The sequence below is a fragment of the Raphanus sativus genome, chromosome 4 (assembly GCF_000801105.2).
Source record: "Raphanus sativus cultivar WK10039 chromosome 4, ASM80110v3, whole genome shotgun sequence".
Classification (NCBI taxonomy): Eukaryota; Viridiplantae; Streptophyta; class Magnoliopsida; order Brassicales; family Brassicaceae; genus Raphanus; species Raphanus sativus.
In genome coordinates, this window is record NC_079514.1 from 2,915,985 (window position 1) to 2,928,015 (window position 12,031).

The window sequence follows — 12,031 nt, forward strand, 5'->3', positions numbered from 1 at the left end:
ATTCTTAAATGTTTTACCAAAATCAATGAAACTGCAAAACTAGAATGGAATTTTGAGATTTTAGAAGATGACATGGCAAAAAAATTGAGATTTAAGAGAATAGGAATCAGAAAGAAGCAGCCTACCACAGTACTGTGGAATTTGCATTATTATTATTTTTTTCTAAAATGGAATTTACATTATTGTCATACTATATTCGAGGATTCTTTACCAACTATAATGCATTAATGTCAACCTGAATAAAGAATTTTACATTTATTAAGATAATTTATTCAAAGATTTACAACACATATTAATTTATGAAAGCATATTATCATGGCAATGAAGTTAATTAAACCCACCAATGATCTTTAATCACATTTTCTAACACATTTGCCTATATAAAGCAACAGCCCCTCTCATCTTCTTTCACCCTCTAAATCATCATCATGTCAACATAAAAAAAAAAATCTTCTCTCTCTGACTACAAACCGAATCGGACCAAACGTAACCTAACGGCCCGGTCATTGTTTTCTGTCCCTCGGCTACCTAAGTCTCTATCTCCTCCGGTATTCTTCTTCTCCTGCCTTTTTCACTACATCTCAAATTCTCAATGATCTCTCTGCTTTTTTTTACTGAAATATCAGATTTTTTTTTATGAGAGAACTCAAAACTCATTTCTCTTTTTCGCCAAGTGTAGAGTGAACCTAAACCACAACGTTACGAAACATCTTGTTATAGACATATCTTCGACACGTTACGTGCATTTCCCGAAAACATTCTTGCTTCTCTCTTACATCACCTACCATGAACATGTTCAGCAAATAAACTTAAACCCACAAGTAAGATTCTCACAGTTTTTGGTTTCGTTCTTTCGCAGATTCGTAAGCAAAAATGACGTCCAAGAACCATAAGAAGATGACGAAGAGTTACTTCGACGTTCTTGGGATCTGTTGTACCTCAGAGGTTCCTCTGATTGAGAGTATCCTCAAGTCTCTCGACGGAATCAAGGAATATTCCGTCATAGTGCCGTCAAGAACCGTCATCGTCGTCCATGATAGCCTCATCATCTCCCAGCTCCACATTGGTAACGCTTTTCATTCCAAAAGAAAAGAACAAATTTTGAAAAATGTATTTTGTCTATGTGGTTGTCTGGTTGATATAATAAATGTCGCATCCACACGAAAACGTCACTTTCGAACATTGAATAATTTGCCATCTACCAAAGGACTGCACTTTCTTTTTTGGACAAAGGACTGCACTTAAAATTCAATGGGCTTATTTAAACTCATATACCCTCTCTTTCAAAATAATGCATGTTTTGAAGTTTTTAAATATATTAAGAAAATAAACTAAATTTTGATTATAAATACATTATTTTTATAATTAATTAGTTTATGTAATTTTTAGCCAATCAAAATATAATAAACGCAATTTTTTTTTGGAATTTTATAGTTCACTATTATTAGCTAATTATGTACAAAATGTATTTTAAAATAAATTTTGACTGATGTAAGAAAAAATAACTTTTGACTAAAACATGAATCATTTTAAAATTAATTTTTGTCTAAAACTAATGCTAGTATTTTTACCATACAGCCATATACACACACCCTTTTGTTTGGGCCCATTTCATAAAAATTCCAAAATATTAAATTGTATTGGAAAGACTTGATAACTGTACGTTAACATCGTTACCTATTATTACGTAACGCACCTTTCACATGCTTAACGTTTATATATTTTTCCCACTGGAACATTTTTTTTTTAACTAGCAGAAACATATTCTATATTCTATTGTCACCTCGTAAGTAGCATCTCCAACCCCACTTCAAAACCTACTCTAAACTCTATTTTGCAGTAAAATCATCTCCAAACATGATTACTTCAAATATGGAGTAAATCAACTCATTATTCTAAATAGAGTTGAATTTTTTATTTATAAGATAGTCCTTTACATTTAAGTATTTTTATTTTAATAAAATATTATTATAAATAAATATAATAATGTTATTTTACTATATATATTATAAATTTTACTATTAATATTTATTAATTATATAAACAGTCATCTAATGAAATATTTTATGCAACAAAATATATAATATAAAACAAAAAAAGATTTATAGTGAATAATTATAATAACTCTAATGAATGATTTAAGTTGATGTATATTGTGTTTAAAAAATGTAATATAATTTTTAGTGTATTAAATATTTTCTTTTTAAACCTTGTTAAGTAGTTTTAATTATATAATAAAAATTTAATTGTGGTTAATATTGTATCCAATAGAAATGTTACAAAGTGAAAATGGATTATTTTGTAAATAGTATAAATGAAAGGTGATATTACTAATTTTAAAATAAATATAAAATATAAAATATTAAAAATATTTAATTTTGGAGTAGAAAATGGAGTAATACATTAGAGCAAAATTCTATTCTAATTTAGAGTTACTTCATTTTGGAGTAAAAAATAGAGTAATATATTGGAGATGCTATAATCCATCACTAAACTAATGAGTCAATGGGAAAATATAAATGTCTTACCGAAAAAAAAAATGATTCTGAATTTATTAAATAATTATATTGGTATTATATTGGTTGCAGTTAAGGCCCTTAACCAAGCAAGGCTAGAAGCAAATGTGAGGGTGACAGGAGAAACCAACTTTAAAAATAAATGGCCAAGTCCCTTCGCGGTTGTTTCCGGCGTTCTACTACTCCTTTCACTCTTCAAATATCTTTACTCTCCCTTCCGTTGGTTCGCCGTCGCAGCCGTTGCCGCTGGAATATATCCCATACTAGCCAAATCTTTAGCATCCATTACAAGGTCTAGAATCGACATCAACGTTCTTGTTATAATAACAGGTAATGTTTTTCATGTATTATTTGCCTACTTTTCTATGCTAAGTTAAGCTAATACTATTACATTGTTACAAACAGTGGGAGCAACACTTGGTATGCAAGACTACACAGAAGCTGCAGCGGTTGTATTCTTGTTCACAATCGCTGAATGGCTACAATCTAGGGCTAGCTATAAGGTTTTTGCTTCCACCATTTTATTCTCTTTTCTTGTTACGCAAGTTACCAAAGATACTGTGATTTGATCAAGTGTTGGTTTCAGGCAAGCGCGGTGATGCAGTCGCTAATGAGTTTAGCTCCACAGAAGGCGGTGATTGCAGAGACCGGAGAAGAAGTTGAAGTGGATGAGCTCAAGATCAACACTGTTATAGCAGTCAAAGCTGGTGAAACCATATCTATTGATGGAGTTGTTGTGGATGGTAACTGTGAGGTCGATGAGAAAACGTTGACCGGTGAAGCATTCCCTGTGCCTAAACTGAGAGATTCAACGGTTTGGGCTGGAACCATCAATCTAAATGGCTATATAACCGTGAAAACAACCGCGCTAGCTGAGGATTGTGTGGTTGCAAAGATGGCAAAGCTAGTGGAAGAAGCTCAGAACAGCAAAACAGAAACTCAGAGGTTTATAGATCAATGTTCTAAGTACTATACTCCAGGTTAGTAACAAAACCAGAAAACTGATTCTTGTTCTTTCTTTGTGTTCTTGAGTTGTGAATAGTGATTGAGACCTCATCTTCTATTTGCTTTGTACCAGCGATCATCATAGTATCACTCTGTTTTGTGGTTATCCCATTCGCATTGAAGGTTCACAACATGAAACATTGGCTTCACTTAGCACTAGTTGTGCTAGTAAGCGCTTGTCCTTGTGGGCTTATTCTCTCAACACCTGTAGCCACTTTCTGTGCGCTCACTAAAGCAGCCACATTAGGACTTCTTATTAAAGGAGCTGATTATCTTGAGACCTTAGCCAAGATTAAGACCGTTGCTTTTGACAAAACTGGGACCATCACTAGAGGCGAGTTCATCGTCACCGATTTCAAGTCACTTTCAAGAGATATAAACCTGCACAGCTTGCTTTACTGGTGAAACATCTGTTCTGGCCTTTTAACCACTTTAGTGAGATACTTTGTGGTATTTTCCTGAGAGTTTTGGAATGTGACTTCTGTTAGGGTATCAAGCGTGGAGAGCAAGTCAAGCCATCCAATGGCTGCTACACTTGTGGACTATGCAAAATCTGTTTCTGTTGAACCTAAGCCTGAAGCGGTTGAGGAGTATCAGAACTTTCCAGGAGAAGGTATCTATGGGAAGATTGATGGCAAAGAAATCTATATTGGGAACAAAAGAATCGCCTCCAGAGCTGGATGCTCATCAGGTACATATAACAAATAGTTTTTTCATCATTGACGTTTTTGTTTAACACACTAATGATTATTTGCTTTGGTGTGTGTATACAGTTCCAGATACTGATGTTGATACCAAAGGAGGAAAGACTGTTGGATATGTCTACGTTGGAGAAACACTTGCTGGTAGCTTCAATCTCTCAGATGCTTGCAGATCTGGTGTAGCTCAAGCTATGAAAGAACTGAAATCTTTGGGGATTAAGACTGCAATGCTTACTGGAGATAATCAAGCCGCAGCTATGCATGCTCAGGAACAGGTGAGAATCAGTCTTTTGAGTTTATTTAATGCCTTCTCTTGAAACTAAGTTTCCACTGATGAAAACTTGAAATGTTTATGTTGAACAACAGCTAGGGAATGCTATAGATATCATTCACGCAGAGCTTCTTCCAGAAGGAAAATCTGAAATCATCAAAGAGTTTAAGAGAGAAGGTCCAACGGCTATGGTGGGAGACGGTTTGAACGATGCACCAGCTTTGGCCACAGCAGATATTGGTATCTCGATGGGTGTTTCAGGGTCAGCACTTGCAACAGAGACTGGTAATATAGTTCTGATGTCTAATGACATAAGGAGGATACCACAGGCGATAAGGCTTGCACGCAGAGCTAAAAGGAAAGTGGTGGAGAACGTGGTCTTGTCCATCACTATGAAAGGAGCGATTCTTGGTTTGGCTTTTGCTGGTTACCCGTTGATTTGGGCGGCTGTGCTTGCAGATGTGGGGACTTGTCTTCTCGTGATTCTTAATAGCATGATGCTGCTTAGGGATAAACAAAAGGGTGGAAACAAATGTTATAGGTCTTCTTCTTCTTCTCCTTGCGTCTTAAACGCGGAGAAACATGAAGGTGATGATGCTAGTGCTGGGAACATGGAAGCAGGCTTATTACCACCAAGGAAGAGTGATACGCATTGCAAGTCGAGCTGTTGTGGAAATAAGAATCAAGAGAAAGTAGTGAAGCCGCACCATGGTCACTCTGGTTGTTGCGACAAGAAACAGAGAGACGATGTAAAGATTGTGAGGAAGAGCTGTGAGTCAGGGTGTTGTGGTAGTGGTAACAAGACTCAGCAACCAGACCAAGACGAGGTAAAACATAGCTGTCATAACATGCCTGGTGTCTCATCGGAGGAGATAAGACTTGACGTTGGCGATGCTGATGGTGATTGCAAGTCCATTTGTTTTGAAACTGGCGCAATACAACAAGAAGGTTCTTCAAACTTAGTCAATCTGGATGGAGAAGTGAGAGTCTCGGTCAAAGGTTGTTGCTCAAGGCCTGCTGATCATGTGGTAGCTAGCTCGAAAGTGAAGAGCAATGGGCACTGTGAAAGTCCCAAGGAAGACAAAGAAGAGACCTGTTCTGAGATGAAAATGAACTGTGGCAGCAGAGAGAGGAGCCACAGTCACCATCACCACCACCATGCTTGAAAGAGATTGTGGTTGAGTTAGCTTTTAGCTTATTGCTCAAATTTGTAACCTTTTCATCTTGGAATCATATCAGCAAGGAATCCTTTTTGCTTAATATCAAGTCAAAAGTGTTCAAAGTATTACCAAGGACGCAAGCATTTTTGTTTTCTTCTTCTCCAAAGTGGTTGAATCTGTTTAAAAACTTAGAAAGAGAAATTGACATTTAAAGAATATATGATTTTTCATTGACAAGATATGATAAAAACAACGTCTAATAAGAAAAAGAAAGAACCGAGTTTCGTGATTCCAGCACATGATATAAAAATAAGATTATTATGTACAAAACGTCAACACATTGAACTGGCCAGTGTGGGGTATGGAGATTACTCGGTAAGAACTATTGTAAGACTAAACAAATCATCCCAAACTTACTTTTGGTACTTACGAATTAGTCTCTTCTCCCAAAAGGCCGTCCAAAATTTTGCCTCCTCTGGATCATCCCATGTTGCCAAGACTGATCAGAATCATCAACTACTGAGTTCTCCCTTCGAAAATTACCATTTCTTGGAAACGTCGTCGTCCTCGTGCTAAGCTTCTCGTCGTCTTCCGATGGTGTCCCTGACCTTGTCTCACTGTGCTGCATATCGATGGGTCTGATCCTTGACCCACCTGGCCTAAAACCTCTAGCATTAGGCGCTTTAGGGATGAAGCTAGGTACCGGGAAATCCTTGGGAAGAGATTCCATCTCCATAAAACAGTTCCTCTCTCGAGCGTCCGTGATCAGTGCTGCCCAATCCTCAGACTTCATCAGAGCAGATGCGTTTCCCATCACCTGTTCAAGAGAGAGAAAAAAAAGTCTCAAAAACACAGAAATATTATTATATCACAGAAAATAAGTACTGTGCAGCATACCCATAGAGCTCTTCTGGCACGTGTGAGAGCAACATTCATCCGTCGTATATCAGCAACAAACCCAACCCCGTGACCGGAAGCACGCACACAGGACATGATTATAACATCACGTTCTTGACCCTGAAACGCGTCTACAGTGTTGATATAAATCTCTTTCACTTCATCTGGTCCCAAAGCATTCCCAAACTCCATTTTCAGGCATTTTAGCTGCAGTTTATATGGAGTAATCACCCCAACAGAGACTTTACCCCCACCCAATGACTTGAGAGTTCTCTGAAGATGCATGTAAAGTCCGACACAAAAGCGAGCTTCATCAATGTTCTCGTAAGACACCGACCCACCTCTATGAGACTCCCGTCCATGGCTGATATTAAAGAAAAGGTAAGGCTTGAGGACAGAATCTTTGTAGTAAATCTCATCAGGAGCAGTGGTAACACTTTCGCTGTCAGTGAGGCGTCCTTGGTAGAAATATCGTGAAGGGAAATCACGTATTTGAGGATGCATCCTATACTGAAGAGTTAACAACAAAGTTGGGCAGCCTGCTAACTGAAACCTTTCAAAGAGACTTCTGCTGTACATCAGGGTTCCAGCAGCTTTGCTGATAACTGTAGCAGGAAGCTGTTGAGGATCACCAACAAGTACACATCTTGCAGCACCAAGAGCAAGTGGAGGAAGAACTCCAACTTCACTAGCTTGGGCAGCTTCGTCGATGACCACCATATCGAAGCCATGTGTAAGACGAGAAAACAGTTTACGACCACTGCTTGACACGGTTGTGAAAACAATTTCAGCCTCGTTCGCGAAACTCGCCTCAAGACTTGCGCGAGCTTCTTCAAGGCTAAAACTGTTACCTGCGCGAAACTTCCCCTCAACAATTAGAAGGCGAGACATTTCAACAAGATCTTTATCTCTGGCTTCCACCACAGCAGAAAGGCGCTGTAACAATGCATCTCTGGTCTGGTCTCTAACCATAAGAACATCAGGGTCAACACCAACGGATCCCTGCGAACGATTAGTAAAGGCTGCAGCGGTAAGTTCCCTTTTAAGTCCAGCAATTTCTTGAGAGAGCTGAGCTTCTCGTATCCTGAGGTTGTGCATGTGTCCTAGAATTTCATCACGGGACTTAGCTAATAGCTGATCACTTCTTCGCTCCACAGAGACTGCTTGAGCAGCTCTAGTCTGAGTATCAACACCTACTCGAGCAACATCAGGTCGATAAACCCTCATTTCCCCATCAATAAAACCACGATCAAGGACACGTGAGAGAAGTTCATCGGTCGCAGCATTTGAAGGAGCACAAACGAGCATCCTTGGTTTTGCACACAGTTTTGGCAGAGTACGGAAGAGGTTCTGATCCATGTTTTGTAGGACTTCGTCAATAGACCCTGACACAATATTATCTGAACTGCTCTCGTTAGCTTGTTTGTAACTTTCAGGAGCTAATTTCTTCAGCAAGGAAGTGTAATACTGCTGATACTGAACCAAATGGATGACATTCAACATTCCCCACACTGTGTGAGTCTTGCCTGTTCCGGGAGGGCCTTGGACAAGAGTAAATGGCCATGGATCTTGCCTCTTAGCCCCACTGCTGGTACCAGCTGCAGTGTGCATTGCAGCCCAATGGATTGCAGCCAACTGTGGAGTATTAAAGCTTCTATGCAAATGCCCAACAAAGCTCGGAGTAAAACAATCTGGTACTGTAGGAGTTTGCTCACCGTAATTAGGAAACTGCTCTGGGCTGGGTCTGAGAATTGCATTTTGCATCTGAAGGATATAATATGAATTTGACAGCGTCAGAATAACTGAAAGCGTCTGTGGACGATTTGTTAGAGGAAAGATTACCAACCTGTGGGTTAAGCTGACCAAATGCATGCAAAGCAACATATTCCCTCTGTGTGGTTGCAAGCGAACCAAGCACTGTCAGATGCCAGATCTCCTTAGGTTTAAGCTTCCGTAAAATATGATTATCATCAACATTGCTGGAAAAGAAAATTACACAGGAAAATGAGAGAAGTGAAATATTTTTTTCAGTGAGAATGGATAAAATTCAGATATAGTATCAATAGCTAAAAGTATGTATATACCTTCCAGAGTCATAAGAGTCTCCAACATAGAAATGGAGAATTGCTCCATGGGGATCTCGAGTATCAATAGGTATATATCTCCTAACTGTACCAGCTACACGTCCACCATCCTCATGCTCCCCTTCTAAACATAAAAGGACAAAATTACAGAATTCAGAGAGAAGCAATATCAATATGAAAACCAAAAAGACAATCTAAGAATTATAACTTTACCTGATTCAGGCACAGGAGTTGACAGAACTGCAACGTCGCCCTCTTTGAAAGGCCATTTACATTCATTTAGTGAATTAAGTATCACATCATACCAACCTAAACCAGGTAAAAACAAAGGTTAGCAGTCAGGTAACAAGAGAACGGTCAACAAAGGGATAACATTGTTGCCCACGGGGCTTTATAAATGTCTATTAGGTCAGTGGTGATTATTACCTCGCTCTCTTCGTTCCACGAACTTTATTCTGACCTTCATGTATGAATTAGCCTCGCATGATTCTTCCCATGAACTGTAAAGTTGTGCCCGGCACTCCTCAAAAAGTAAAGGTTCAAACACTCTAACATACTCATCCATGGATTCAAACCGCTCAGGAACACACTGGAGCTCAGTATCCTCTAAAACACAAGAACATTGTATGCCAACAGTCAATAACACAATGGCAAAAATACAGAAAAGACAAACATATGAAAAGGTTAAAGTGAATCGTTATCATCCATACAAGACAAGCATCTCCAGTGAGGTGTACAGAAAATACCAGAAGCATGTCAATCATAAAGCCAATCAATGTCTAATATTCAGTTTCGTTAACAGACCATTCAACTTTTCTGTAAGTATTAAAGCACCCAAATTTCCCTATACTTGACCAAAAACGCCTACTTACCCAAGATCATTGGAACTTTTAAATTCCCGTGTGTTCAGTGCGTAACAAGCATAGTACCAAAGATGAAAATATTACAATACAACAGGAGAGCGCAACATTTACTGCAGAGAATTGAGATACGAACCAGGGCAAGTGCATAGAAATACTAACACAAACTAAAAGTACTCTGTCATCTAAAAGTATGATTCAATCGTATCACCTTCCAAATCATGTGGCCATTACGATTCTCACTGAGCCATGATTGAGGACACAAGGAACTGGCACCAGTAGATTTAATTGGCATATAAATTTCTTACCTTAAATCAAGAGAACTTGATTAAAAAAGTAGGAGCACTCAAACACGAGTTCCATAAGCAGAGAAACAATATAAGACATACCTGGATGATGCCAGAACTTTTCGTTGGTCACCTCTCGTATAAGACGCTCCACAGATGTATCTTGGTATTGATTACTATTTGTGATTGGCTTCTTGAACGAAGTAAGCTTCTTGTTTCCTAACTTTGAGTCTACAGAACTTTGACTGCTCAAGGAGACTTGTCTACTTGACGACTGACCAGGCTTCAACTGCCGTGAATTTATTGGTTGCTTCCATGAACCCTGCCTTGACACAGATGTCGTTGTCCCATCCGAAGAAGGGCATGCATCCCCGTTCATCCGCCTGGTTTTACCAACCAATCCGGGTTGTGATTCCCCATTAGATTCTGACTTCTGTTCAGACGTTCCTTGCTCAGCATGTGGAGCACCTGCGCGAGATTCTCTAACTGTGCGTGTGACAACAGGTTGTGGGAAATTCTGCCTTCTAGGTGTTGTGGTTTTAATAGGGCCAGCTTGCTTGACATCTTCCAGGTTGAGAAACACAGTCTGCCTGTTGCGTTTCTTTCCCAACATGGTCTCTTTCTGATGATCCCACTTTCTTTTGACAGTGGTATTTGCGCACTTGATCGCATGACTTGCTTCAACTCCTTTCATTTCTCTCTGCTTCACAGTTAAACCCTGCTCTTGCGGACCATCTACAGATGCACTGCCTTCTGAAATCAGGTTGACGTTCCTCTTCTGAAGACCAGAGTCTGAGGTAACATCTAATCCTACTGTGCCACAACCTTTCTCTGCAGCTTTAGAATCATCAGAAGAGTCACCAGTTTCCGGCATCGCCGTACCATGTACATTCTCACTGGCGGGAACCTCAGACTCGGTCAATTCCCCTTCTTCTCTCTCAGATGCTCCAGCATCATCTGGAACTACTGATGATGATGCAACATTTGCTTCCTCCTTATGAGCAGCCTCGCCAACTACAACACCTGTACGTTGAGAAGCAACGGGGCGGACAAAAGGCTGAAAACCAGACGCCGTTGATGCAGGCAAGAACACTCGGCTGCTGTTCGCTCTATCTTGGGGGGTTGGTGTTGCCAGCAAGCCAGAAGTATTGGGGTTTGCAGATGGGATAGCCTTCTGAGGCTGATTCACACCACCACCACCATCATCATCTTCTGTAGGAAGTTCATTAAGATCAAATAACAATTTTCCTTCTGAAGCCATCTGGAATGTAATTATTATTATTATAAAATTCCACGCTAATGCAAATCAATAGACGTATCGTATCCCCCAGCTTCTGCACATAAAAAACTTCAAAAATCATAATCAAATAATAATATGCTAATAACATAGAGTGGTTCACAATCGTATCAAATGGATCCAATCTAGTGCTTTACTCAGTTCGAATCGATTCAACTAACAGGCAATTCGAATTTGACGATCGAAAACAGCAATCACGCACACGAATCAGTCATCGTTACGTATTCACAAAAGTCAAAAAAAATCAAAGATCGAGATCTAGCAAACGAACCACTGACGGTGTCGGTGAGGGGGGGCGGCGGCAACGAGGAGAGAGTTCGAAACGGCGGCGGCTCAATCGACGGCGACGGAGACAGATCGGAGATCTGGGATCTTTGGTTTGACGGAGGAGAGAGCGGAGAATCTGGTGGTGGAGAGACGATGAGGGGGAGAGAGAGAAGAGGGGGCAAGTTTTGATCGAAACTAGGTTTTAATGTAATTTTATTTTATTATATGGTTTCTAATCAGCGAATTTATATTTAAATCATTGGATACGCTATTTATTACGATTAAAATAAATCACTATTAAGAGCTCCATATTCTGGTCAACATGTGTCATGTATAGAGTAGATTCTGTACCGAATATGGGTGTTGGATTATTCTGGGTTTTTAGCAAGGAGGAGAGGGTGAAAAATAGGGGTAGTTAATGCTGTATAACATAGTTACAGCAGAGACATATAATCTATATATACAGTGTAAATGTGGAATGATGCATGACGATAAGAAGTTGGCTGAAGAAGTTGAGCAGAGCTGTTCTACAAAACCAGGTCTGTTGACTCTCAGTAGTGTGACAAAAGTTACAAGTTAGAACAATCTTCTCACCTAGATCCAGAGATGGCATGTTTATACCATCCAGGCCCAGAAAAATTGGGCCGATACAAGTCAAACTAAAAGCCTTAACTAAACGAGCCTAG

General features: G+C 39.4%; 2 protein-coding genes across 4 annotated transcripts; one reads left to right on the forward strand and one right to left on the reverse strand.

The window, feature by feature from the left end:
- Positions 1–421: 421 nt before the first annotated feature.
- LOC130494476 (cadmium/zinc-transporting ATPase HMA2-like) lies at positions 422–5,724 on the forward strand. The gene is made up of 9 exons (XM_057008516.1): positions 422–548; positions 860–1,066; positions 2,589–2,846; positions 2,922–3,019; positions 3,103–3,496; positions 3,595–3,922; positions 4,010–4,212; positions 4,295–4,497; positions 4,589–5,724. Exons 2-9 carry the CDS (start codon positions 874–876, stop codon positions 5,657–5,659), a joined length of 2,748 nt encoding a protein of 915 aa, XP_056864496.1. The 5' UTR covers positions 422–548; positions 860–873; the 3' UTR covers positions 5,660–5,724.
- Positions 5,725–5,860: 136 nt separating this feature from the next.
- On the reverse strand, positions 5,861–11,560 carry LOC108853917 (probable helicase MAGATAMA 3). Of its 3 annotated transcripts, none has more exons than XM_057008514.1 (8): positions 11,350–11,560; positions 9,884–11,112; positions 9,061–9,240; positions 8,848–8,943; positions 8,635–8,758; positions 8,397–8,529; positions 6,551–8,314; positions 5,861–6,470 (listed from the first exon to the last, which is right to left on the reverse strand). In XM_057008514.1, the coding sequence occupies exons 2-8, from the start codon at positions 11,040–11,042 to the stop codon at positions 6,087–6,089; spliced, it is 3,840 nt and encodes a 1,279-aa protein (XP_056864494.1). In that variant the 5' UTR covers positions 11,043–11,112; positions 11,350–11,560; the 3' UTR covers positions 5,861–6,086. The 3 variants fall into 3 exon arrangements, with proteins under 3 accessions (XP_056864494.1, XP_056864495.1, XP_056864493.1); XM_057008515.1 differs by having other exon boundaries at positions 8,635–8,755; positions 9,884–11,115; XM_057008513.1 differs by having other exon boundaries at positions 9,884–11,115.
- Between the last annotated feature and the right edge of the window lie 471 nt (positions 11,561–12,031).